Genomic DNA, 24,984 nt, shown 5'->3' on the forward strand with positions numbered 1-24,984 from the left:
CCAGGGAACACCAATCCAAATCACTCCAGATAATTAAAGGGTTTTTAAAAAATGGGTTTTTAAAGAGATGTATGGGAAACTGGGGCAAGTTTTCCTGGAAAATATAAATAACTTAAAAACAGACTAAAGTGGGATATGATTTAGGTGATGGTGACCAGATGTTCTCCTTAGCTATCAGTAGATGTTAAGACGTGGGTTAGAATTGTGGCCAAAAGAACATAAATGGTAGAGGAGATGAACATGTCTGTGCTTTTGGCAGGATCACCAACCCATGCTGTCATTACTAAGAACTGGTATTTTGTTTAAGTGCAGGAACTGGATATTCTCAAATAAGAAGCCTGAAGAGTGAGACATGATTTTGGCATTGTTCTATGTGTTTAGTTTCTCTCCTGGTCCTTCATTTAGTTGAGACCATTTCTAAGGGTTCACTTGGACTCTGAATCATTCATTACATAGGCTTTGAATCAAGAGCTTCCATGTGGGGTCATTCCTTACTTTCATTAGAGACCAAGCCAATCCAATTTTCTTTTTTCTGCATTTATATCTCTCTTGCTCTCTCTCTTATTTCACTTTTCTCTTAATGAAATAAAGTTCTCCTTGTAGTGAAACAGAAAATCTTGCTGATCAAGGAGCATATGAAATACTGCAAAAAAACATACTTTTGAAATCTTGAGGGTTAAAACACTTATCTCTCAGAGAAGACAGGTACAGTTCAATTTGGGACACAAACCAGATAATTAGCTGGAGACATTTCTCATCTTTATTTACTTTAATATTTACCTTTCACTTGAGTTGCAGAAGGAAAAGTGGGAGAACCAGCCATTCCCCTTCTTGCATTTTCCACATACTTTCTTAATTGTTCTAACATTGAACTGAAGCTTAAAATCACATTAGTTTTGCAGATTTAATGCTGGATTTGAGGCTGCAGAGTTCTCTTCATTCAACTTGCACTGATAACAGCCAGAGACCCAAAGGACTCTAGGAAGGAAAGTTAAAGCTTACATGTGCATCTGTGTGGCTGTGTTTTCAGATTTCATCGTCATAATAAAGATATAAGGGTTGATAGATTAAACGAGAACTGAATAATACTAATATGTATTTTTGTTGTTGATTTTCTCTCTAGGCCAGCAATAACCGAATGAGTCACATTGCCCTTTTTTTTTTTTTTTTTTTTTTTTTTTTTTTGAGACAGAGTCTTGCTGTGTCGCCGAGGCTGAAATGCTGGAGTGCAGTGGCATGATCTTGGCTCGCTGCAAGCTCTGCCTCCCGGGTTCCCACCATTCTCCTGCATCAGCCTCCCGAGTAGCTGGGACTACAGGTGCCCGCCACTACACCCGGCTAATTTTTTTTGTATTTTTTAGTAGAGACGGGGTTTCACTGTGTTAGCCAGGGTGGTCTCGATCTCCTGACCTCGTGATCTGCCCACGTCGGCCTCCCAGAGTGCTGGGATTACAGGCGTGAGCCACTGCGCCCGGCCACATTGCCCTATTTTTTATATGACTTATGTAAAAAAAAAAGTGTGTATTTGTGTGTGTGTGTGTGTGTATGTGTGTGTATATATATATATAGAGAGAGAGAGAGAGAAAGATAAAATAGGTGATGGGTAAACAAGTTAAATATTCATTTTACATTACAGTATTGGTTTGCTGAATATAAATTCTTGAAAAAAGTGTATCCACTGATTAAGTTGGTTAGACGTTATCTTTACAATTGAATTTACTTTCTAGGTTTGCTTAGTGAATTCTTCTTTGTAACTATTGCAAATATATATCCCTCAGCTTAACAAGTTCCTGTTATTACAGCATCTATAAGAATGGTTCTTATTTAATAATTTGTATTTGTAGCTCTTATTTCTTATACTATTTATGATTCTCGAGAAAATTACTTGATTTTAGCTTTCACTAATGAATTAATCCAATAATTTCCTGTTCTTTCTACATGAGCACCCTCCACTTCGAGTTGTGGCTGATCTGTCTTTTGGGGACTTCTTCAGAGATAGGGGTCCGACTTTATGTTTTATTCTTCTCTTTCTGCCTGGCCACACAAAATTTTGCCTCTGTCTTTGTTTATCATTGCAGCTCCCTCTGAATGTTTTCAATAACTACTTCAGCCTTGGATTTGATGCTCATGTCACACTGGAGTTCCATGAATCCAGAGGTGAGGACAACGTCCCATTTCCATCTCCCAGGGAGGAAGTTTCTAGCAGGTGTTTTGCATGTTCCCTTTTGTTACTTGTATATCACTTACGCGTTTACGGTGGGCTTCAGTGTTGTTTCATTTTAACCTTCAGGATGACTCTGGGAGCTAGACAGGACAGGAGCTTCTTACAAATGGAACCCTGAGACCTAGTTGTTCAGACAGATGGAACCCTGAGACCTAGTTGTTCAGACAGATGGAACCCTGAGACCTAGTTGTTCAGACAGATGGAACCCTGAGACCTAGTTGTCCAGGGTCTCAAAGGCAGCAAAAGGCAGGACTAGATGTGTGTTCCAGGTCTCAGGATTGTTAATCTTTGTGTTCTACTGGAAGTTTTGAAGTGAGTAAAATACTAAGAAGTGATAGAGACTATTACTGAAGTCACTAGGATATTCTTTAGCTTCACAAAACACTATTAAAGTGCAACACTACATAACCAGAGCCATTGAAACATGGTAGCAAAAACAAAAAGTCCCCTCTGTTTGTATAAAAGAAACAGGCATCTTAGAACAATAGAGGAGCTCTAGGTAGTTTAGGTTGAAAGAATAGGATGTAATGGTGATGGGATTAATTAGGAAGGTACTAGGCATCCCCACTGAGTGATACAGAGGTGTGAAGAGACCATGTAGTGATTTCGGGTACCAAAAGAGATGGAGTCAAGATTAGGGGAACACAATTTTTGAAAGAAGACAAAATAATGACATGCTGTTAAATATTTCATCAACATTTTCTTATGCCATTTAGAACTGAGAAAGTTTAGGGTTTTGACTTATGTTTTGTAGTCCCAATTGATCTCTCTCTCTTGCTTTCTGTCTCGTTCCCTCTCTTAAACTCTCTTATTAATATAGCTATACTATATATCCATGTCTATGCCTGTATCTATATCTGTATCTAGTGCCTTCTGACTATATATAACCAGAACCATGCTAGGATGTAGATTATCAAGAGACTTGTGAGATAAAGTCATAAATGAGAAGTACTTTACTTTTTTCCCTCCAGGTTATGTAAGAAAGGAAGTGGTGTTTAGAGTTTTTGCATACTTTGGAATTTGAAATAACAGAGCACTAAAAGCCAGAATTCAGATTTTTCAGATTCTGATAATAACATGAAAATTCTGATCATGCACTTAGGCACTAGAAGTCAAGAGTGATGCTACAGGATTAAAAACCACTAGAGTATAAAATATAAGAAACAGATCTTTAAAATCTCTTACTGGATCCAGAAATGTTAGTAGACTTTGACCTTCCTGATTTCACAAGGTTTTGAGAGGACAGGCTCTGTAAAGGTCAAATTCTGTGCCAAGCAAGAACAATACTGTTTGAAGAGAAAGCCATAGTTTGGTATTCCTCTCTGATTGGCTAGAAAATCACAGCTAGAAGGATGATTGATAACAGAATCTCAAATATCCTGAGTCAGAAACACTACCACTTTCCCCCACCCTGCCTTAGACAGTTCTTGGATATCAGATATTCGGAGGGACCTCCTTAGGGCCAACATTTATGACCTGATACCCTTCCTATATTTAAGGAGAGTTAATTTGGGAAGTAAATGGGGGATTTTATTCTTTATTTCTTACCCCATTTTTTTGTCCCATATTCTTTAGCAGAATCCGGATCCTAGGCTTCTTAATAAAATATCCCAAACTTCTTAATAATACCTTTAAAGTAACACAATTATCACTAATACATGGATTTCCAAAAATAGACATGAAAAGAGGTCTAAATGAATAACTGGCCAACAATGAGCTCATTCAGTGAGCTCAGTGAGCTCAAGTGAGTCTCATCTGTAGTCTAACTAATCCGGAAGTTTTTCTAATGATTCACTTCCTTGTACTATGATGAAGTTTCTATGCATCCGAGTGAGAAGGGAGCAGGGAGAGACCCTTACATGGAAACACCAGGCTTAGAAGAAAATTCTTTTGGGGAAAGTGTTTTTCTCTTTTATTTTAAGCTGTAGGACTATTTTAGAGTGGAATATGCAAATTGTTGTGTGTGTGAACATGTACATTTATATGCGTGTGATTAAAAAACAATTAAAAGATGTCAAGCATTAATCTTTGTATAGTTATTGCTAAGGCGTATTGTATTTTGATGCAGTATGAAATGGAATTGTAAACATTTCCCCTGCATGTAAATCAGAGTCTTTGTGGAAAATCAGCCACTGAAGGGCTGCTAAGGGAGAATTGATGTTGATTGGAATTAATAGGTACAATATTCATGCAGGTGAGAGAGAGGTGGTAAAAAAATAAATATCTATAAGATATTGGAACCAGATTTTGCTAATACACTTAGACCAGACGTATGGACTTTCCACTAGCTGTTAATCTGCTTTTTTAACATTAAATTAAAAAATTATTTGTCTGTGAAGTATATAATTCAGTGAATAGTCTTTTTTTTTTTTAACTGTTTCTGTTCATTTGTATTTTCCCCATATTTTTAACTAGTTAGTCAAGAAATCTTAAGCTGAGCTATAGAAGAAAAAAACAGGATAAGCAAGACCACATTTTTAATTGTGGCAAGCTTACTTATTTTGTCAGTAGATAGTGAGTGGCTATTCTCAACCAAGAAAACTCATAGTGAGACTTTAAACTGTTTTCCAACACAGGCACTGTCTGCGACTTCATGGATCATTTGCCATAAAATACCTGAAGGGTAACGCAAAGGCTCATGAAAGCTGTTGTGATAAAATAGCTTGGATAGTAGAATCTATGAGGTATTAGTCAAGAAAATATAGTACTTTTAAGTTGAGAATTATACCAATATATCTACATAAAAATGGATAATTCATATAAATCTCATTAAAGGAGAATTTTAAAAAATTTAACTGTGGAAAAAATTTTTAGCACAGATAGAAGTATAGCCCATCAAATGGACACCTCTCAGCATAACTACATATATTGTATTTCTTTTAGAAGGAATAATTAAACTGGCATTAATTCCCATGTTTATATCTATTCCAAACACAGGCCAAATTTAAAAACATGTTTAATTACATTTGGAAGCTGCATACATAGCTTATGTTGCCCTATGAAAATCAAAGTAAATAATCACTTTTCCACCTCCTTTCACCTTTTCCTGTTATCCCAGCCCAATATCCCTGTGAACCCTCCAATTTTTACAAAGCATCTAGAGTGCCTCCGTCTTTAATGTGCTTGAGAATCACCTGGAGAGCTAGTTAAGCCCCTCCACAGATGTATAGACTCCACACTCAGTCATTCTGACTCAGTCAATCTGGCTAGCACCTAATCATTTGCGTTTCTAAAAAGTTCCCAGTTAATGTCAGTGATGCCAGTTTGTAGCTACACATTTATAGTCCTGGGTTACTGTCCCTGTAGCACTGGGCCACTGTACTAACTGGCCTGGAACTAGGGGAAAGATGATAACCAAACCATGGGATCTATTGGATCTGTAGGATAGGAGGGAGTCGGGGAGGAAGTAGGAGTGCTAATCTAAGTCACTACCTTTAATGAGGTCTCCATAACAAAACTACCTTTCCTCTTTCACAGAAGCAAATCCAGAGAAATTCAACAGTCGTTTTCGAAATAAAATGTTCTATGCAGGGGTAGGTATACATTTTTTTTTTATATAATTACTACATATTACTTAGTGCCAATTCACTCTGTAATAAAGTTGCAAACTACATTAGAAGTAATCACATATACATTTCATTTATATATGTCTGTATATGGTTACTGTTTAATGTCTGGGCTTAAGAATGAAGGTGAGGTGTATTTAAGTTAGCTGTCAGAGAGTTGGTGTTCCTCATCTTTGAGCTTGTAAGCAAGCCCTGAGGCTTCATGTTGAACAAGAGAGGATGCTATTCAAAGAGGAATGTGAGAAACAAGCATCAAAGCCAATGTAAGAAATGGGGGAATTGTGTAGACTGAGGATGTCTGAAGAATCTTAGGTAAGAATGTCGTGTTCACCAGGGTGCACACATTGACGTTTGGATTAGAAACTGGCAGAATATGGGGTGTTTTTCATGGATGCATATGTGAGATTAAAGAGGGTGCCTTCTTTTTCCTTCTTTTGTTTCTCAGGCACGTTCATAGAAGTAAACAGAGAATGAAAAAAAAGGCATCCAAAATATCAGTACAGTTTAAATTTATGCCACTGGATAGGAGGAGTTTAACTAAAAGGCATTTGGAAGCTGCATATGTAGTTTATGGAAGTCAAGCCCTGGGACACTCAGAGCAAATAAGGAAAATCTTAGTGGAAAGACTGTATCAGCACTTAATGTACAAGGAAAGTGGTCAGAATAGGTTGTCAAAATAAACCTTCCAATGACCCTCAAATTGTCTACTTTTTCACTCTCATTCTGTGCTCTTAAATTTTATAGTGGAACTATAAATTGTAGTTTGGAAACAAAGAGAAAAATTTCAACTTGACAACTACTGCACTGCTTTACTTTGGATTCTGCAGAAAGAGAACATGTTTAGACTTTTTGCATACTTTGGAATCCTTGGAATCTAGGATATGGAAGCAGGGATTTGGTATAACCATGTAATTACGTATTTCTTCTTCTTTATTTCCCTGTGGTATAGGCAGCTTTTTCTGACTTCCTACAGAGAAGTTCTAGAGATCTGTCCAAACATGTTAAAGTTGTTGTAAGTATTGAATATGTTGATTTATTTCATTCGGATATGACATGAATGCCACAAAAAGTAAACTCCCAAATACTTAGTTTATATATTTAATCACTGGACTACATAGAACTTTGGAGATCATTTTGTGTAGTTCATTCAACCTACACTTACTATGTGTCAGGCACTGTCTTAGTTGCTGGGGATGAAGATAAATGAAAAGACTAGTTTCACTCCTGAAGAAACTCACAGTTCAGTTGTGAAGAAGGTCACATAAGTCACTTCAGAACAATAAAATTGTTATTCAACAATGTGTACAATATGGTTGTGGCACAAAGGGAGAAGTGATAATTCTGGCTATGGTAGGGTCAGGAAGACCTTTATCGAAAAAAAAAAAAAAAAATTATGTTAGCTGGGTCTTAAAGCATAAATCAGTTCTCTCCAAACAAGTATCTTTATTCCAGGATAATCTGAGGAGTCTCCGTTTTAGAATGAAGTATTGATTTCATTATTTTGTGGTGACTCACTCTCCCACCTGGTCAAGGTTCCTCACCACTGGATGGATTTTTTTGTGTGCGTGCTGTTTCTTCCTGAGTCTGTATATCAGGTTGTGGAAATATAGTGCTTGGGGGCAAGGGAGAGAGAAATTTATCTTTCTCTAGGTGACACATTCAAAAATAGAATAAAATTAGGTATTAAGAAAGATATTGTTTCCTTATAGTAACCCAGTTAAAAGAAGGAACGGACATGACTTTGTTGCACATAGTTGTGTGAGTAAATGACAGAATGAGAAAGAGAAAAAAATACATAGATGGAAAAGCAGGGATGAGAATATAACAATGCTTGAATTTATCATGTCATAGGTAAAGAATAAGAATAATTTTGACGGGCTGGGTGCGGTGGCTCACACCTGTAATCCTAGCACTTTGGGAGGCTGAGGCAGCTGGATTGCCTGAGCTCAAGAGTTTGAGACCAGCCTGGGCAAAATGGTGAAACCCCGTCTCTACTAAAATACAAAAAATTAGCTGGGCATGGTGGTGTGTGCCTGTAGTCCCAGCTACTCTGGAGGCTGAGGCAGGAGAATCACTTGAACCTGGGAGGCAGAGGTTGCAGTGAGCCAAGACCACACCACTGCACTCCAGCCTGGGCAACAGAGCGACACTCTAAAAAAAAAAAAAAAGAATAATTTTGACAAGAGAGAACAGAACAAAATATATACATGGAAACAGAGAAAAATATATCATCTTAAACTAATGAGACTATGAAGAAATATAAGGATCATGAAAATATAAAAATTAAAATGTGTAATCACCAGTAAAGCATGTATAAGACATGAATCTCTTAAACTAGTTGTAACAAGAGACAAAGGCCTTTACCGCTGCTATTAACAACCCTTGATATCCCTTTCAGATGTTTCAGTTCTCATATGATAAAAGTAAAAAGCAAGCATCTTTTGGTAGTGGAGACTCTTGAGACTGAAATATGGCCCATTGAACTATGAGGATTATTATTTTGATAAAATCGTGGCTATTAAATTTAAGTAGCAGCCACCTTGTATTAAACTGTTTCTTCAGCTGCCTGCAGCCTAGCCAAAATTAAACTTTACTGCCCTCTCCAGTGTGTTTTACATTTACAGGCACATCCACAATACCTGCCAGCAGACCCAGTGATTGCTGGGCGGTGGCCATATGGAATGGCAGTGTACTGTACAAGTCACCGTATTGATATCAAACTCTGTACACTTCCTAACTGCTAGAGGGTTTTCTCTCTCACATCTCAGTCCCCTTGATGACACATGTCTCATGCATGGGTGACTTTATAGTAGAGTCTAAAGATGCTTGCAGAGAGGCCAAAATGGCAGCAAATAACTAGGAAAGATGTGAAATCAGCCTATACATGTAATGTTAAAGGTGGAATGTTTATATCAATTATATCTTCCCTTATCAGGAGGAAAAATAGCGTTATAACTAGGTGTGAACATTTGGGATTTAGCTAGGTCTACCTTTGCGAGGTATATGACTTTGGGGAAATCATTTAATGATTTTCAGAGGAGTCTGCTTTCTTCATCTGTCAAATAGGTGTAAAAAGACGTGTCTTTGAAGCAATGGTTTTTGACCATTGTGCTGTGACATAGAGGGATACAAGGGTACTTCACAATGACATCATTCTATGTTTTCTTGAGTGTGAGATGAAAAAGATGGAAGGTTAGCAAGAGTGATTAGATGTCTACCCAACAACAGACTATCTTTTCTTTGTGAAGGTGAAGTCAGTGTTTCTAATGCAATAGCTAATAATGTCTCATAGAGATACAACATATGTATGTGAATACTGGACTGAGAAAACACAAAACGACAGTAAAAACCTACATATAGCATTATTTATTCCATTTTCCATATTTTCTTCTTGTTATCAATATATGAGCTTGTACAAAGGAACATATTTTGCATGCAAATGTGTCCCTTTGTATGTATTTGAAATTGGGAAAAAGTTGAAAAATGCTATTCTAAAGGAATAGTACAGTTTATTGCAATAATACATATATATATATATATATATATATATATATACACTCTCTGTAAAGCAGTATATGGTGTAAAGCAGATATTTTCATATGATTTGATGAGTTCCCAGAATCACTAACATGTTTCCCAGAAGGAAAAAGTAGAAAGTTAAAAAATGAATTCTGTTCTAAACACAATAGTATTTATTATAATCTTTCTGCAATGCAACCATAATGCTTTGTACACTATTAATGTATCACATCCTAGGTTTTAAGTTTTAGTTGCTTACAACATGCAACTTTGACATTTACAGTGTCTACTTTTTTATTCATTGGCATAGTCATTTATAAACTCATTTCAAGTTCTTAAGTAAGTTGGAAGATGTTTGCTTAGTAGAGTACTAGAAAAACACCTTTAATGTCTAGAATTTGATTACTAAGTTATGTTTGAAAATAGTTTGTTTATTTAAAATTCTAAGATTTCTTGGAAACAGTTCTTTGAGAATACTCATGAAAATTAGGCTGTATTGAGATCAACTGGGAAAAAAAACGCAGGTGCTGGAGACAACTTGACCGCTAGCAAAATCATTATACTTAGATTGAAGCTGATCCTAAAGAACTCTTTCAAAATTTGCAGGGAGCTAGGGGATGCTTTGCTCCTCTCTCCAAATGAGAAGGTAATGGGGAAATTCTGTGATAAGAGTATGACCAAAGCAAATATGAGAGCAGGCTTTACACCTTTGACATCGGAAAGTCGATAGTCATGACTAGAGTTATTCTCTTTTGACCTTTGTCACCAGTGGGAAATGAGAAAGGAACAGGAAAGACTTTCCCTAGATTTATCAAAGGGTAAAGCACCAGCTGATCATGGAAGCCATGTTCGAGGGTCATTGAGGCCAAGCTGGGCTGAGACTCTTGATTCCCAGGTCTAAACTCCAGGAAAACAGTGAATCTTAGAAGTCTAAAGTCTGAATGGCCAGGCACGGTGGCTCACGCCTGTAATCCCAGCACTTTGGGAGGCCAAGGTGGGCGGATCACCTGAGGTCAGGAGTTTGAGACCAGCCTGGCTAACACAGTGAAACCCTGTCTCTTCTAAAAAATACAAAAAATTAGCCGGGCGTGGTGGTGGGCACCTGTAATTCCAGCTACTCGGGAGGCTGAGGCAGGAGAGTTGCTTGAACCTGGGAGGCGGAGGTTGCAGTGAGCCAAGATTGCACCATTGCCCTTCAGCCTAGGCAAGTCTGTACAAGATTACATTTGTAAGAACAAACCACGAATGAAGATCATACTAGTGTATAATAGATACCTTTTCAAAAGTTTGCGGTACATAGATTTTTTAAAAAGTCTTCAAAATATTTGACATTTTCAAAACAAAAATTGTCTCCAAAAACAGAGAAAATAAATCGTTATATTTATGACTTGTTTGAATCAGATAATGATGGTGATGAACACTACTGCTTTAACTTGAGGCTTTTTTCTTTTCATTCTTTTACATATTCATAAATCTTTTAATATTGACACCATCAGTCTAGATAACTAATAATCATCCATTGATAGGAATGATAGTATTTCCTTTGATTGTGAGACCAGAGAAAAAATCATTTTAATCAAATGGAGGTTTTGTTCTTACCTTAAGTGCAAAGAAAACCAAGCTCTGTACCCTGGTCCAGTAAAGCTACATCCAGAATATATTTTTAATCATTGTGACCGGCATTCACTTAAGCAGAGATAGGGCAAGGAGAAAGAGACCATGGTGTGTTCTATTGTCAAACTAGTTATCTCTGATAATTTTTTAGACTTGTGACTACTTCAAAACCCCTTTTCTGTTTTGATTGTTTCAGTGTGATGGAACAGATCTCACCCCAAAGATTCAGGAACTGAAGTTCCAGTGTATAGTATTTTTAAATATACCCAGGTAAGCTCTGTTTGTATTGTTTCCTTGGTTTGACATGAACTCTGACTTGAGGTTATCTGTTTTCATAACAGAAAAGTTTCAGATGTAAACAATGAAGATCAGTTATCTAAATGGATAATTAAACATTTCTAGGTCTGATAATTCATTCTCTGATTTGGTTTATTCAGTGTTCTTTGTGGTTGGTGGTTTTGTGCATCATGTGGCATGCATTGTCTGTACTTACCCATCTTTAAGAAACCCAGGCACCCCTCTTGACTGGAACATCTTAATGTATTTCTAAATTACTGTTCTTCCCCTCCTCTCCCCCTCTAAGAATGAGAGAATTGAAATACTTTTTTATTTTTTGTTCTCACTTTCCTAAAAACTGTTAAACCATCCAGTCTGATTCGAGTGTGGAATTCATTCAAAATTGTTGCCAGATGATTGCTTTGAAAAATAGGATCAGTTAGAATATTTTTTTCTAGCCAGGATGTCAACTCTCCTTGGTGCTATTAATGCACCTCAGGAGAAGGGATATTTAAGATAACTAGACTCAAAATAAACATATTATCTCAGTGGCATAAATTGTGTTCTAGGCCCTGAAGCCAAGATTTTGGAAGGGATGGATCTGTAACCATTTATTTGCCTGCCAAACAACTCAGACACAAAATCTGCAAATACGTTGTATTTAGACTGAATTTAATTGAAATGAGAGTTGTATGTAAATCTGTGGCTAGGAAAAGACATCATAGTCTCCTGATTATTCTTGGCAGTGCTCAATATAGTCAGTTACAATTTTATTCCAGAAATATTTGCAGCTTAATTGAAGTGGAAGGCCTTGATTCTCAGAAAGCATTATTTATTACTTTGCTTTATTATTCTTTCCCTTGTCCTTCCTCTTTTCTCTCTTTTCTTGCTTCTCCCTCTTTCCCATCTGTATTCTCCTTCCTCTATTTCTTCAATTTCTTTTGTTTCCCCTTCTCTTTCTAATCTCTTATCTGTATTTCATCTCTTCTTCACTCTGTCTTCCATAGTTACCTTTCCCTTCTCCTGTGAGTACCTCTTATTTTGCTTATATATTAATGGCAAATGCTCCCCACTTCATTTCCCGTCTCTTTTCTACTGGCATCTTTAAGACCAAATTCTGAAACCACCTATAGACAATTCATGATATATCATAGAAAACAGACATATAAGAATCATAGTGAGAAATATAAATAATGAATGAAGAGAAAGTTGGATACCAGGATACTTTTGTTGCAAAATTATGGCCCATTTTCACAGCTTGGTATTTTGTAGATGATAAGAAGTGCATTTTCTTTTCTATTGGAAGGTGTGTACCAAGAATGGAAAACTGTTTTTATGTTTAATAAACATTGGGTGTAACTACAAACTACCACCTCATGATAGTCATGAGAAGGATGGGACGTATTTACTTCTGTCTTTCATCTTCTCTTGCAGATATTGTGCTGGCACAATGCCCTGGGGAAACCCAGGAGATCACCACGATTTCGAACCTCAACGTCATGATGATGGTTATATTGAAGTCATTGGATTTACCATGGCCTCTTTGGTGAGCAAAACAACTATTTTATTAAAATGAGATGTATTTTAGTCTCAGAGTTTATTCAATTCACAGGACTTTAGTTAACTTTTTCTCCTGCTTTATCAAGTTACAAATTTTATGAATTATAGAGTTGCTTAGGAAAAACAAGAAAAACATCATCATTTCTGTCACTAAGGAAACTGATGCATATTTGTTTGAACCTCAAGAATAAATGAGTATCACTTCTTATTTTTCCTGAATAATTTTCTACCAGAATGAAAACTTCTTATGCTAATTAAAAACATTACACCAGGCTGGGTGTGGTGGCTCACGCCTGTAATCCCAGCACTTAGGGAGGCCAAGGTGGGTGGATCAACTGAGGTCAAGAATTCCAGACAAGCCTGAGCAACATGGTGAAACCTGCCTCTACTAAAAAACAAAAATTAGCTGAGTGTGATGTGCTGCCTGCAATTCCAGCTACTTGGGAGGCTGATGCAGGAGAATTGCTTGAACCCAGGAGGCAAAGGTTGCAGTGAGCTGAAATTGTGCCATTGCACTCCAGCCTGGGTGGCGAGTGAGACTCCATCTGAAAAAGAAAAAAAAAAAGAAAAAAGAAAATTACATCGTAGAAACATCCCAGCATTGGCACAGAAGCCATAGCATTTTATACTTTTTTGATTAACTGAGGACTTTTGTGTTTAGGTAAAAAAGAAACGGTAGCAACTTGTGGCTATCCATCTTACTTATGAATGAAATGAGCATCTCCATTATCACAAAATATCTGAATATACAAAGACATCATTATTGTGATACTAGTGAATACCCAGTTGCCACAATATTGAGATCACCTTGTATTTTAATTTTGTTTGCTTGCATTAAGGAAGGAAATTTATAGTGTAAGTATATTTTCAAGCAGGTTTTAGTCATGCATTCCTGCTTATTATTAAATGATGTGGGGACCAGTTAAAATTATGCTTATCATTTCTTCTTGTGTAAATCGGGCCATACTGAGTTGGTAATGCAAATGAAAACAAAACTTCTGCTTGTCACCTTTGGTTGGCACATAATTTGTGCTGTATCTTATGCATGAAAGAAAGAAGGTTGCATTTCTTATTCTAAGCAAATCAAAGCAGTCATCTTTTTTACTCATCCTATGAATTCCAAATACTCTGCCTTAACCACCTTGAATTAGTGAAGTTTAACAGAAAAATCTATTGTGCTTATGGCAAGAATTTTCATCACCTGATTTTGTGATGGCCCTTGTTAACTCATTTCTAGAATAAAATAGTTGTCATGGTAGAAAAGATTGGACTGGGGTTGACTTACTTTCCAATGTTGTAACACACGTATAGCTCCTTTTCTCCAGGGCTTTTTATGTTTATTGCAAGTGAAGATACAAGCCGAGAGCAAATAGGACTAAGTTCAGGAAGGATATATGCAGGAAAGAATTCTTGGAGATGACAAAATCATGCCCATATATGATGGAAAAAACTCTCTAAGCTGTCCATTCGTGGTTTACTTGTTCTTTTTTCACTGATCCAGTGAACATTTATTGAGTGGTTATCATATGCTAGAGCCACCTAGTTCTGACTGTGTGGTAGAAGGTTCTCAGGGATTGTCTGTGAGGTGACGATCCCTTACCTAGGCCTGGAAGGCCAAGGGGAAAGTTCAGTATTTTCCAATTGACCTTAGGATCAAAATCTCTGTCCTTACTTGACCTGTAAAGTTGAGGTTCTGTCTGGTTCTTTAGCCTTCCCTGCCCTCGTCTTTGCTGTCTAGCTCAAGCAGCTGACAAGTGAAGCACAGCATCAACCCTCCCTTGTTTCTTTTGTACCACCAAGCCATTGCGCATGTGCACTCTCTCTGAAATCTACTTCAACTGTTTCTTCTGTGTTTTCTCAGACTATATCTGTGTCTTGCTCTTTTTGTAGTCTTTTCTGGTTTGGGTGTTTTTTTTTTCCCTAACAATTATATAATTAGTATAATTTTTATTATACTAATTCATATATTTAGTATAATAATTAGAATATTACACTAATTATACAGGAGCAATACCAAAACTGGGTAATTAGTGGAGAGTTAAATGGAGGGCTCTTTCACAAATAGTGCACTAGGTTTATAAGAAACCAATTCTTGAGCTGAAGATGAAAAGGAAAAGAAACAATCACCAGTACCAGAAAGAGAACTACTTGGAAAGGGTTACCTGATAGGAGTGATATTTGCAAAGAGGAAGCAACCAACCTGTGCTTACCTGGCAGGGAGCAAGCTGGGGACATAAGTACAGCGACTTCCCTCTGCACCTTGACCTCTAGATCTTCTGCTGGTGGGTCTTTATGGAGAAGTCGAATCGGAAACCAGAAGACATGGGAGCCACTGATGCAGTCCAAATAGGTCAGCCTCACAGAGCAGAAAAGAGGGCAGGAAAGGCTGGAGAGGCAGCCGGGGCAGCAAATGGTGGATATCCATCACTTCGTTGTGGGTGGCCAGTCCACAACAGGTAGCCTGCGGCATGCAGTTGGCAATGCGTGATGTGACTGAATTTTACCAGGAGAAGAAGAATGGAACTTGACATTCTGGAAAAAGGAACATTTACAAAAGCAGGAGGAATTTTAGTGCTTTGTGACAACTATAAGTAGTTTCATGTGGTTTAAATGTAGGTGAAAAGAGAGAGTGATCGCAGGTGTTCCTAAAGACATGGGTAAGGGCCAGATCATAGAGTGCATCACAGCACTGATCTAGGAGCATCTACTTCATTCAGCATTCTTGAGGAGTTAGCAACATTTAAAAAAAAAAAATTCATATGGGAAGGTTTCAGAGTGAAAATAGACAAAATAATACAACATACTCCCAAGTGTCATTACTCAGCTTTTATAATTTTCAATTCATGGACAATCTTGTATTTGTCCCACCTAAAACTTCTTCCGTTATATTATTCTGGAGCAAATCCTAGACATTACGTGTATATAATATATGTCATATATACATCTTATGCATAGCATATACATCATTTTATCCATCAATAATTCAAAATGGTCTTTTAAAAGATACTTTCTTTTATAAACACAAGCACAATGACATTATATTATTTTAAAAAATGAAACGAATGCTGCCTGAATATCAGTAAATATTTACTCAGAGCTTGAATTTTCAGTTGTCTCACAAATGCCACTTATTTTCTTATGCAGTTTCTTTGAGTCAGAATCCAAATAAAATTTACACATTGTGGTTGGTTGATATGACTTTAAACTCTCCGTAGTTTCCCCTCCAACTCTTCCCCATTTATTTATGGAAGAAACTGGTCATTTGTCCTGTCAAGTTTCTGAGTCTGAATTTTGCTTATAGGATCCCTGAGGCATTTATTAAAATGTGCTTCTTTCTTTTTTTCTCTACTTAATAGTTGGATCTGCATACACTACATATATTTTCCCCCAAATCTACTTTGTAAGCAGTGTTTTCTTTTTCTAAAAAGAATATGTAATGTTTGGCTTTCTTTCTCCTTTTTTAATGTTGACTGATATTGATGGTCAATGTCTGGATCTAGCAATCATTAAGGGTTGCAAAATAGTGATATTCTAATTCTTTCTTTATTTATTGAGATGGAGTTTTGCTCTTGTTGCCCAGGCTGGAGTGCAATGGTGCAAACTTGGCTCACTGTAACCTCTGCCTTCTAGGTTCAAGCGATTCTCCTGCCTCAGCCTCCGAAGTAGCTGGGATTACAGGCACCCGCCACCACCACATCCGGCTAATTTTGTATTTTTGTTAGAGATGGGGTTTCACCATATTGGTCAGACTGGTCTCAAACTCCCGACATCAAGTAATCCACCTGCCTCGGCCTCCCTAAATGCTTGGATTACAGGCATGAGCCACCATGCCCAGCCTGATATTCTAATTCTATCCTTCTTCATTTACTACTTGAAATATTTCTATGAAGAGAAATTTCACTTCACTTACTATTTGATTACTTAGTCATACAGTTTGTATAGGAAAGGCTCAATAAGTGATTCTTTTTCTTTCCTTATACATTTTCAAAATAATGAGTTAGTTCACTAGCATCCTCTAATGGTGACTCTGGTTTTCAGTGGCCTTCAGTTTTTGAACAATAATCCCATCAAAGACTGGGATTTAGCTTCCCCTAGTATTTGGTTGGGCTTGTGACTACTTGGATGAGTTGAATACAGTGAAGTAACACTGTGTACCTTCCTAGTCTGGGTCATAAAAGGTCCTCTCAGTATATGGAAAGTTTGAGTGCTAGTGATGATGTCTAATTAATAGGATTTTTAAAAAATTCAAGGTAATACTTAGTTCAGCTGTCTCTCTGCTTTCATTCCTTTAGTATCAATCATACTCATTTATTGAATACTCACTGAATCTACAAATTCTGCATCCCTAAGTGGGATGCTGCTAGGTAAAACTGTTAAGAAGTGAACCAAAAGAAAAGCCCTGTCCTCAGGGTGTTCATAGCTTGGTGTTATCAGGGGGACAAAGGAGTAAACAAGCCATCATAATCTGAGGCAGTAAATTCTAGGAGAAAGACTGGGGTGAGAGTGGAAAGAATTGAAATCAGAACAGTGTTTGTAAAATGGGGATGTCAGCAATAGTTTCTTAGAGTAGGAAGGAGTCCCTGGGAGTGGAATTGCCAAGTGAACATGACCATCAGGGAATTAGCCTAAGAGACCACCGTATCCTAGGAGAGGGTTCCAGTGGAGGCTCCGAGTAATGACACAGAGTCATTACTCGTGGATGTGGAGAAAGGGCAGAGATAGAGTTCTTTAAACTGTCAGTGGGGAGGCTAAAAGAGATGGAGTAAAACAAGGTCAGACTTGTGCTTTAGAAAGATTATGTGGGTCAAGCGCGGTGGCTCACACCTGTAATCCCAGCACTTTGGGAGGCCGAGGTGGGCGGATCACGAGGTCAGGAGATCGAGACCATCCTGGCTAACATGGTGAAACCCCATCTCTACTAAAAAATACAAAAAATTAGCTGGGCGTGGTGGCAGGCACCTGTAGTCCCAGCTACTCAGGAGGCTGAGGCAGGAGAATGGCATGAACCCGCCAAGTGGAGCTTGCAGTGAGCCGAGATCGTGCCACTGCACTCTAGTCTAGGTGACAGAGTGAGACTCTGTCTCAAAAAAAAAAAAAAAGATTATGTGGATGACATTGTAGAAGACAACCAGAATTTACAACTGGAGGCAGGTAGACAAGTCAGAATGCTGTCATGGGAGTCCAGGTACAAAAATGAGAAGGCCTGGCCAGGTATGGTGGCTCCTGCCTGTAATCCCAGCACTTTGGGAGGCTGAGGTGGGCAGATCACCTGAGGTCAGGAGTTTGAGACCAGCCTGGCCAACATGGTGAAACCCCATCTCTACTAAAAATACAAAAAATGAGCCAGGCATGGTGGTGGTCACTTATAATCCCAGATATTTGGGAGGCTGAGGCAGGAGAATCACTTGAACCCAGGATGCGGAGGTTGCAGTGAGCCAAGATCATGCCATTGAACCCTAGTCTGGGCAACAAGAGCGAACTCCTTCTCAAAAAAAAAAAAAAAAAAGAGAGAGAGAGAGAGAGAAGGCCTGCAAGCCTGAAGTAAGAAAGTGGCAGTGAAGACAGGGAGGGTGGTGAGTTCAAGAGAGTTGTTTGGACCTAGTGATGTATTGTGAAGGGTACAAAGGGAAGAGTATACCCAAATTCCAGGAGGCTATCTTAGATAGCTAGGTAAAGGATAAATGCTTTAAATGAGATAGAAAACATAAAAGAGAGAATATCTCAAAAGAAATACACTGTGTTTTACCTATTTTAAATTCAAAATCTCTATAAGACATTTAAGGAAATATAGAAATGGGCAATTTGGAATAAATGTCTAGAGTTTAGAAGATCTTTTCAGGTTGGAGAGATTGTTTTGGAGAGGGAGGGGTTCTGCCAGATCCTTTTTATTATTCTTCTGTCATTTGTAGGAAAAAGAGAAATAATCGCAGATGGGAGTTGGCAAAAAAGGAAATGGAATACTAAAATTAGGTCAATTATTTTTTTCTCTTTACATCATGTGAATAAGGTAATCCATATACATCATCAACTAGCATCAAATGCATGATTGAATCTCACATTCCAGTGACTCTAATTGCTTCCAAGAAAGAGAATCCTATCTAAGAAAAGCAGAATTAAATGGAGTTTAAACCGTATGGTTTTGAACATTCTATGCCTTCTAAATGTATACTGGCATATATTTCTCTATTTTCAGACACATTTTATCTTACTACTTGCTACTCATATAGCAGTACAGCATTGTAATTTTTTTCATTCAGGATGAAGTGATCTCATTTGCAGTCTTCAATTTCACATTTCTTGAACTAGTGTATTGATTGTATTTCTAAGAAGGTAATTTATTTGAAAACTCAAACATTTGTTTAAGATGATTATGTGAACAGACAAATGTAGTTATTTGGGTATATGTGTATATATTTTTGCATATTTAATATAGCTGCTATGTAACTAAAAACATAACCAGTAGGTCAAGCTTTTTAGAAACAAACTATTTTTATTAGAAATTGATGTGTGTAGTAATTAAAGGCTATAAACTTTAAAAATCATGGAATACACTAATAAATATATTTGTATATTGCTTATGATTTAAGTAAAATCCAAAAAAATTGAAAATTCAGAGTGGCACTTTAATAAGAGAGCTTTGAAATAGAATTACTGGAATGGGAAAAAAGGCTGTTTCTTTTAGACTCTTTATCTTGTAATTGCAAATTTCAAAGTAGAAGTCTTCAATTCATTTTACTGGTTGAAATACATTCCTACTAATTAAGATGATTCTTCTTTGGATGCTGGGTAACCTGATTACCTTTTTGGATTTTACACAAACCATAATCAGACATTGTAATTTGTATTTATTTCTGCCACAATTTTCTGCCATTATTGTTTCTAAGGTCCTTTCATGTTGAGTTTGCTTCTAAGTAATTTAAACTTCTCAAGACAGTTCAAAGCATTATTCAGTTAGAGGAATTGGGAACCTAATTTGCCATTCAGCATGAAATCCAAAGATTTCAGTCTCGTAAACTTTAAAGAAGGCATGTCCAGCTTTCTTTTTGTTAATTGAAATTAAACTGTGTAAGTTTCTTTATAGTTATGAATTAGGAAAGCAAGAGGTTATTCAGTGAGCAAAAAGTACGTGGAGAAATTTTCAGAGTTGAAGTTTTACACTTACTGTATATCTTTGTTTTAAGAAAAAAGGTAATATTAAATGTTTGCTTATTTCGATAATATACATAAGAACTAAAGTAAAATATCAGTTACAATTTTATGACTCATAAATAACTATTTATATTTGATGTTTCTAATTGCTTTATTTTCACATTTTTAAAAATACATGAAACCATATTATAAGGAAAACCCATACTAAAAATGGCTACCTTTTATTGTATAAATATATCGTAATTTATGTAATAATTATTTTATGCAAAGTTTCCTTTATGAAGCTTTTAGGTTTCTGATGTTTTATATTACAGATAATTCTGTAATTAACATAATTGTTTGCAAACCTCTCTTCACATTTCACATTATTTTCTTACGCCAAATCCTAAAGAAATTACAATGACATAAGCATTTTGAAGCCTCTTAATAAAAATTATAGAATTATTTTTTAGAAATTTCATACTGTTTACTTGCCCAAGAGAGTCATATAGAGTTCCTGGATGAGGGCCGGGCGCGGTGGCTCAAGCCTGTAATCCCAGCACTTTGGGAGGCCGAGAGGGGCAGATCACGAGGTCAGGAGATCGAGACCATCCTGGCTAACACAGTGAAACCCCGTCTCTACTAAAAAAATAAATACCAAAAAAACTAGCCGGGCGAGGTGGCGGGCGCCTGTAGTCCCAGCTACTCGGGAGGCTGAGGCAGGAGAATGGCGTAAACCCGGGAGGCAGAGCTTGCAGTGAGCTGAGATCCGGCCACTGCACTCCAGCCCAGGCGACAGAGCGAGACTCCGTCTCAAAAAAAAAAAAAAAAAAGAGTTCCTGGATGAGAAGTGATTTACTATACAGAGTTCCTGCGGCCAGCCATGACTGTGGCGGTGGGGGTGGTGGGAGCCCCGCAAGGCGTCGGGGGTCGCCGAAGGCCAACCAGCTGCATTCCAGGTGGCACGAGGGAGGGCCCTTGTGCTCAGAGAAGTGATTTAAATACCCAACAGATGTTTAAAATGTGTTAATGGATAGAGACATAAATGATGTTTAAATATTATACTTGATGGAACAGGGACGAAAATAAACTTCCATCCCTGGAAGGAAATCAAGGAATTATGTATGTTTTATGCAGATAAAATTCTGGAACAGACAATTTTGTCCTTACAAACAACATTCGAGAGTAAAGATAAGTTTATTTTTATTGTTACCATTTTGTCTTTTTTTAAAGGAAGTTAAATGTGTGGGTTTTTTTTTTTTTTTGCATATTTTAATGGGCTGTTTATCTCTTATTGTTGAAATAGAAGAGATATATTCTGGATACAAGTCTTCTGACAGATTTATTTATTAAAAATATATTCTTTTTGTTTATACTTTTCCTTTTTGTGTTTTTAGTGTTTGTTTTGATGAGCATAAGTTTTAAACATCCAGTTTTATGAAAAAGGCTTAATTTGTTTTAGAGCTTTTTGTGTGCTTCCTAAGAAATCTTTGATTACTCCCAGAAAGATTGGGAGGCCATTCGCCTATGTTTTCTTCTTGACGATTTATAAGTTTGGCTTTTATATGTAAGTTTATGATTCAGCTCAAATTAATTTTTGTGTATTGTGTAAGATGTATACTCATTCATAAAAATGCATTTATTCAGTTTTTTTCCAGCACTATTTGTTGAATCAACTTTCCTTTTTTGTAACATTGCTTTGGTGCTTTTGCTTGGTGCCTAGGTTCTATTCTGTTCCATTGATTTGTTTATCCTCATTGCCAATACTACACTGTCTTAATTAGCTGTATGGTAACCCTTCATTCTGGTAATATGAATCACTTTGTTGTTCTAACAGTGCTTTCCTTATTCTAGGTCTTTTGGCATTTGCTTAGAATCTGTTATAATCTGCAAAAAATTAGGATTTTAATGGAATTACATTTAAGTTTTAGATAATTTTGGGAGGAATTGGAATATTAACAATATGAATGTTCCAATCCATGAACATGGTATATTTCTCCATTTATTTGGGTATTTAATATCCATCAACAATGTTTTGTAGCTTTGGTGCAATTTTCAGTTTTTTGCACACCTATTGTTAAATTTCTAATTATTTCTAAGTATTTTTTAATGCTATTTTAAACAGTAATTTAAATTTTACATTTAATTATTATTGCTAGTATATAGAAATGACTATATGTGTGTCTATATATACATACATATTTGTTTATTGACCTTGTCTCATAACTTTGCTAAATTCACTTATTAGATCCAGTAGTTTGGTTTTTTTTTTTTTTACTAGATTCTTTAGGTTTTTCTGATACACAATTATATTGTTTGAAATAGAGTTTTACTGTTGCCTTACATGCCTTTCCTTTTTTATTTTTTATTTAAAAAATTTTCATGCCACCCTAGAAAATTCTTTAAAATTTCTTTTACTTGGATGTTCACTAAGATGTTGAATAAAAATGGTAAGAATGCACATGTTTGTATTTTTCCTGATTACATGGGGAAACATTCCATATTTTTCATAAATATGCTTAATTGTAGTATTTTTTATTAGTGTCCTTTATATGATTAAGGAATTTCTACTTAATTCCTACTTTCCTGAGAACTTTTGATCACAAATGAGGGGTGTATTTTATCAAAGGTTTTTTGTATCTGTGAAATTGACATGCAATTTTCCCCTTTATTTTGTTTATATCACTAATTTCATTAATTTTTAAAAATCTTATACTAATCTTGCATTTCTGGGATAAGCCCCTCTTAGTCTTGATTGCTTATCATTGTTAAATTGCTAGATACAGTTTACTAATATTTTGTTAAGCATTTTTGTGACTATGATTATGAGGGAGAGCGATAAATAAATTTCTTTTCTTGCACATCTTGATTGGGTTTTGATATAAAGGTTCTACTGGCCTTGGAATCTGAGACAGGAAATGACATTCTCTTCTATTTTCTGAAAGAATTTGTGAAGACTGGTACTATTTTCTTTTTCATTATATATTTCATAGAATTTCCTAATATACTCTGGCTTTGAGATTTCTTTAAGGCAAGTAGAGATATAGAATTATTCATATTTTCGATTTCTTCTTGAGTCAACTTTATTAAATATTTCATGAAACTTGTTCATTATTTTGTCTAAATTGTTGAGTTTATGTTTACAATGCTATCAACATTTTAATGTCTGTAGGATCCCGCCTCCATTCTGGATACAAGTAATATATCAATTTACTTATCTTTTCCTCATAATCCTTTTTCTCTTTCTTACCTTGTGCTCTTTTTTATTCTTTGATATGGAGTTTTGCTCTTGTTGCCCAGACTGGAGTGCAGTTCCATGATCTTGACTCACTGCAACCTCTGTCTCCTAGGTTCAAGTGATTCTCCTGCCTCAACTTCCTGAATAGCTGGGATTATACGTGCCTGCCACAAGGGCCAGCTAATTTTTGTATTTTTAGTAGAGATGAGGTTTCACCATGTTGGCCAGGCTGGTCTCGAACTCCTGACCTCAGGTAATCTGCCCACTTCGTCCTCCCAAAGTGTTGGGATTACAGGCGTGAGCCACTGTGCCCAGCATTACCTTATACTCTTATTTCCATATATCTTTTACATTCCATGTGAGCCCCACAAATCAACATTAATATATTTGCTTTGAACAATTGTTATTTTAAAGAAATTGAGAGATGAAAGACAAATAGGAAGTTCTTTGTTACCCATGTGTTTCCCTTTCCAGTGTTATTCATTCCTTCCTGTTGATCCATGTTGATCCAAGTTTCCATCGGGCATCATTTTGCTTTAATTTCAATGATTTCCTCTAACATTTCTTACAGTGAAGTTCTGTTGGCAACAAATACTTTTAAATTTTATTTTTCTGAAAATGTGTTTATTTTATCCTCATTCTTTGAATTATGTTTTTGTAGATATAGAATTCTGAATTCTGGACTGACAGGTTTGTTTTTGTCTGTCTTGCTTTAGCTCTTTAAATAGTTGTTTGTTTTCTTCTGGCCTCCATATTTTATAATGAAAAGTCAGCTGTCATTTGTATCATTAGTCCTTTGTATATAGTGTGTCTTTTTTCCCCTGTTCTTGAGACTTTCTATTTGTTGTTTTTTAAAAATCGAACTTTTAATTTATAAGTAATAATTGTACATATTCATGGAATACATAATGATCTTCAATACATATAATGCACACTGATCCAATCACGATAATTAGCATATCGATCATCTCAAACATTTGTCATTTCTTTGTGTTGGGAACATTTAACATCCTCCTTCTAGTTTTTTGAAACTAGATGTTACTGTCAACTATAGTCATCCTACAGTGGTATAGAACACTAAAATTTATTTCCTCTATCTTGTTTTAATTTTGTGTCCTTTAACAAGTTTCGTCCTATCCCTCCCTTTCCTTCACCCTTTCTAGCCTCTAGTATCCTCAGTTCTACTTTTTTCTTATATGAGATCAACTTTTTCCAGCTTCCACAAGTTAATGAGAATGTGTGGTGGTTAACGTGCTCTTCCTATCTTATATTATTTAACATAATGTTCTCCAGTTTCATCCATGCTGCCACAGGCTTTCATTCTTTTTAATGGCTGAATAATATTCCATTGTGTATACATGCTACATTTTTAAAATTTTTTTGTTGTTGGACACCTAGGCAGATTCCATATCTTGGCTATTGGAGCAGTGCTGCAATAAACATGGGGGTACAGATGTCTCTTCAATATACTGGTTTCCTTTCTATTGGATAAATGCCCAGTATTGCAGTTGCTGGATCATATGATACTTCTATTTGTTGTTTTTTGAGGAACCTCCATATTGCTCTCCATGGTGATTGTACTAGCTTATCTTTAGTTTTAAACCTCTTTGTAGCTGTATTACTTTCTTATTGCTGCTGACAACAAATGACTACAACAGTGGCTTAAGACAACACATATTTATTATTTTAAATTCGTGGAGATCAGAAGTCTAAAATGGGTTTGTAGGGCTGCGTTCCCTCTGGAGATTCTATGGAAGAATTAGTTTCCTTGTCTTTTTCAGGTACTGGAGGCTGCCCACATTCTTTGGCTTACAGTCCTGTGTCACTCCAGCATCTGTTTCTATTCTTGCATTGTCCTC

At 36.4% G+C, this 24,984-nt stretch overlaps 1 protein-coding gene across 2 annotated transcripts in view; it reads left to right on the forward strand.

The window, feature by feature from the left end:
- Positions 1 to 24,984, forward strand: part of DGKI (diacylglycerol kinase iota) — a 312,556-nt gene that overhangs the window by 108,974 nt on the left and 178,598 nt on the right. For both annotated transcript variants that reach the window (XM_033193175.1, XM_033193176.1), the window contains exons 14-18: positions 2,079 to 2,157; positions 5,702 to 5,757; positions 6,740 to 6,802; positions 11,120 to 11,193; positions 12,634 to 12,745. In XM_033193175.1, the coding sequence (XP_033049066.1) occupies positions 2,079 to 2,157; positions 5,702 to 5,757; positions 6,740 to 6,802; positions 11,120 to 11,193; positions 12,634 to 12,745 (384 nt within the window). The remainder of the gene's footprint in view (positions 1 to 2,078; positions 2,158 to 5,701; positions 5,758 to 6,739; positions 6,803 to 11,119; positions 11,194 to 12,633; positions 12,746 to 24,984) is intronic.

This window comes from Trachypithecus francoisi, unplaced genomic scaffold, assembly GCF_009764315.1.
Source record: "Trachypithecus francoisi isolate TF-2019V2 unplaced genomic scaffold, Tfra_2.0 Lachesis_group4, whole genome shotgun sequence".
Taxonomy (NCBI): domain Eukaryota; kingdom Metazoa; phylum Chordata; class Mammalia; order Primates; family Cercopithecidae; genus Trachypithecus; species Trachypithecus francoisi.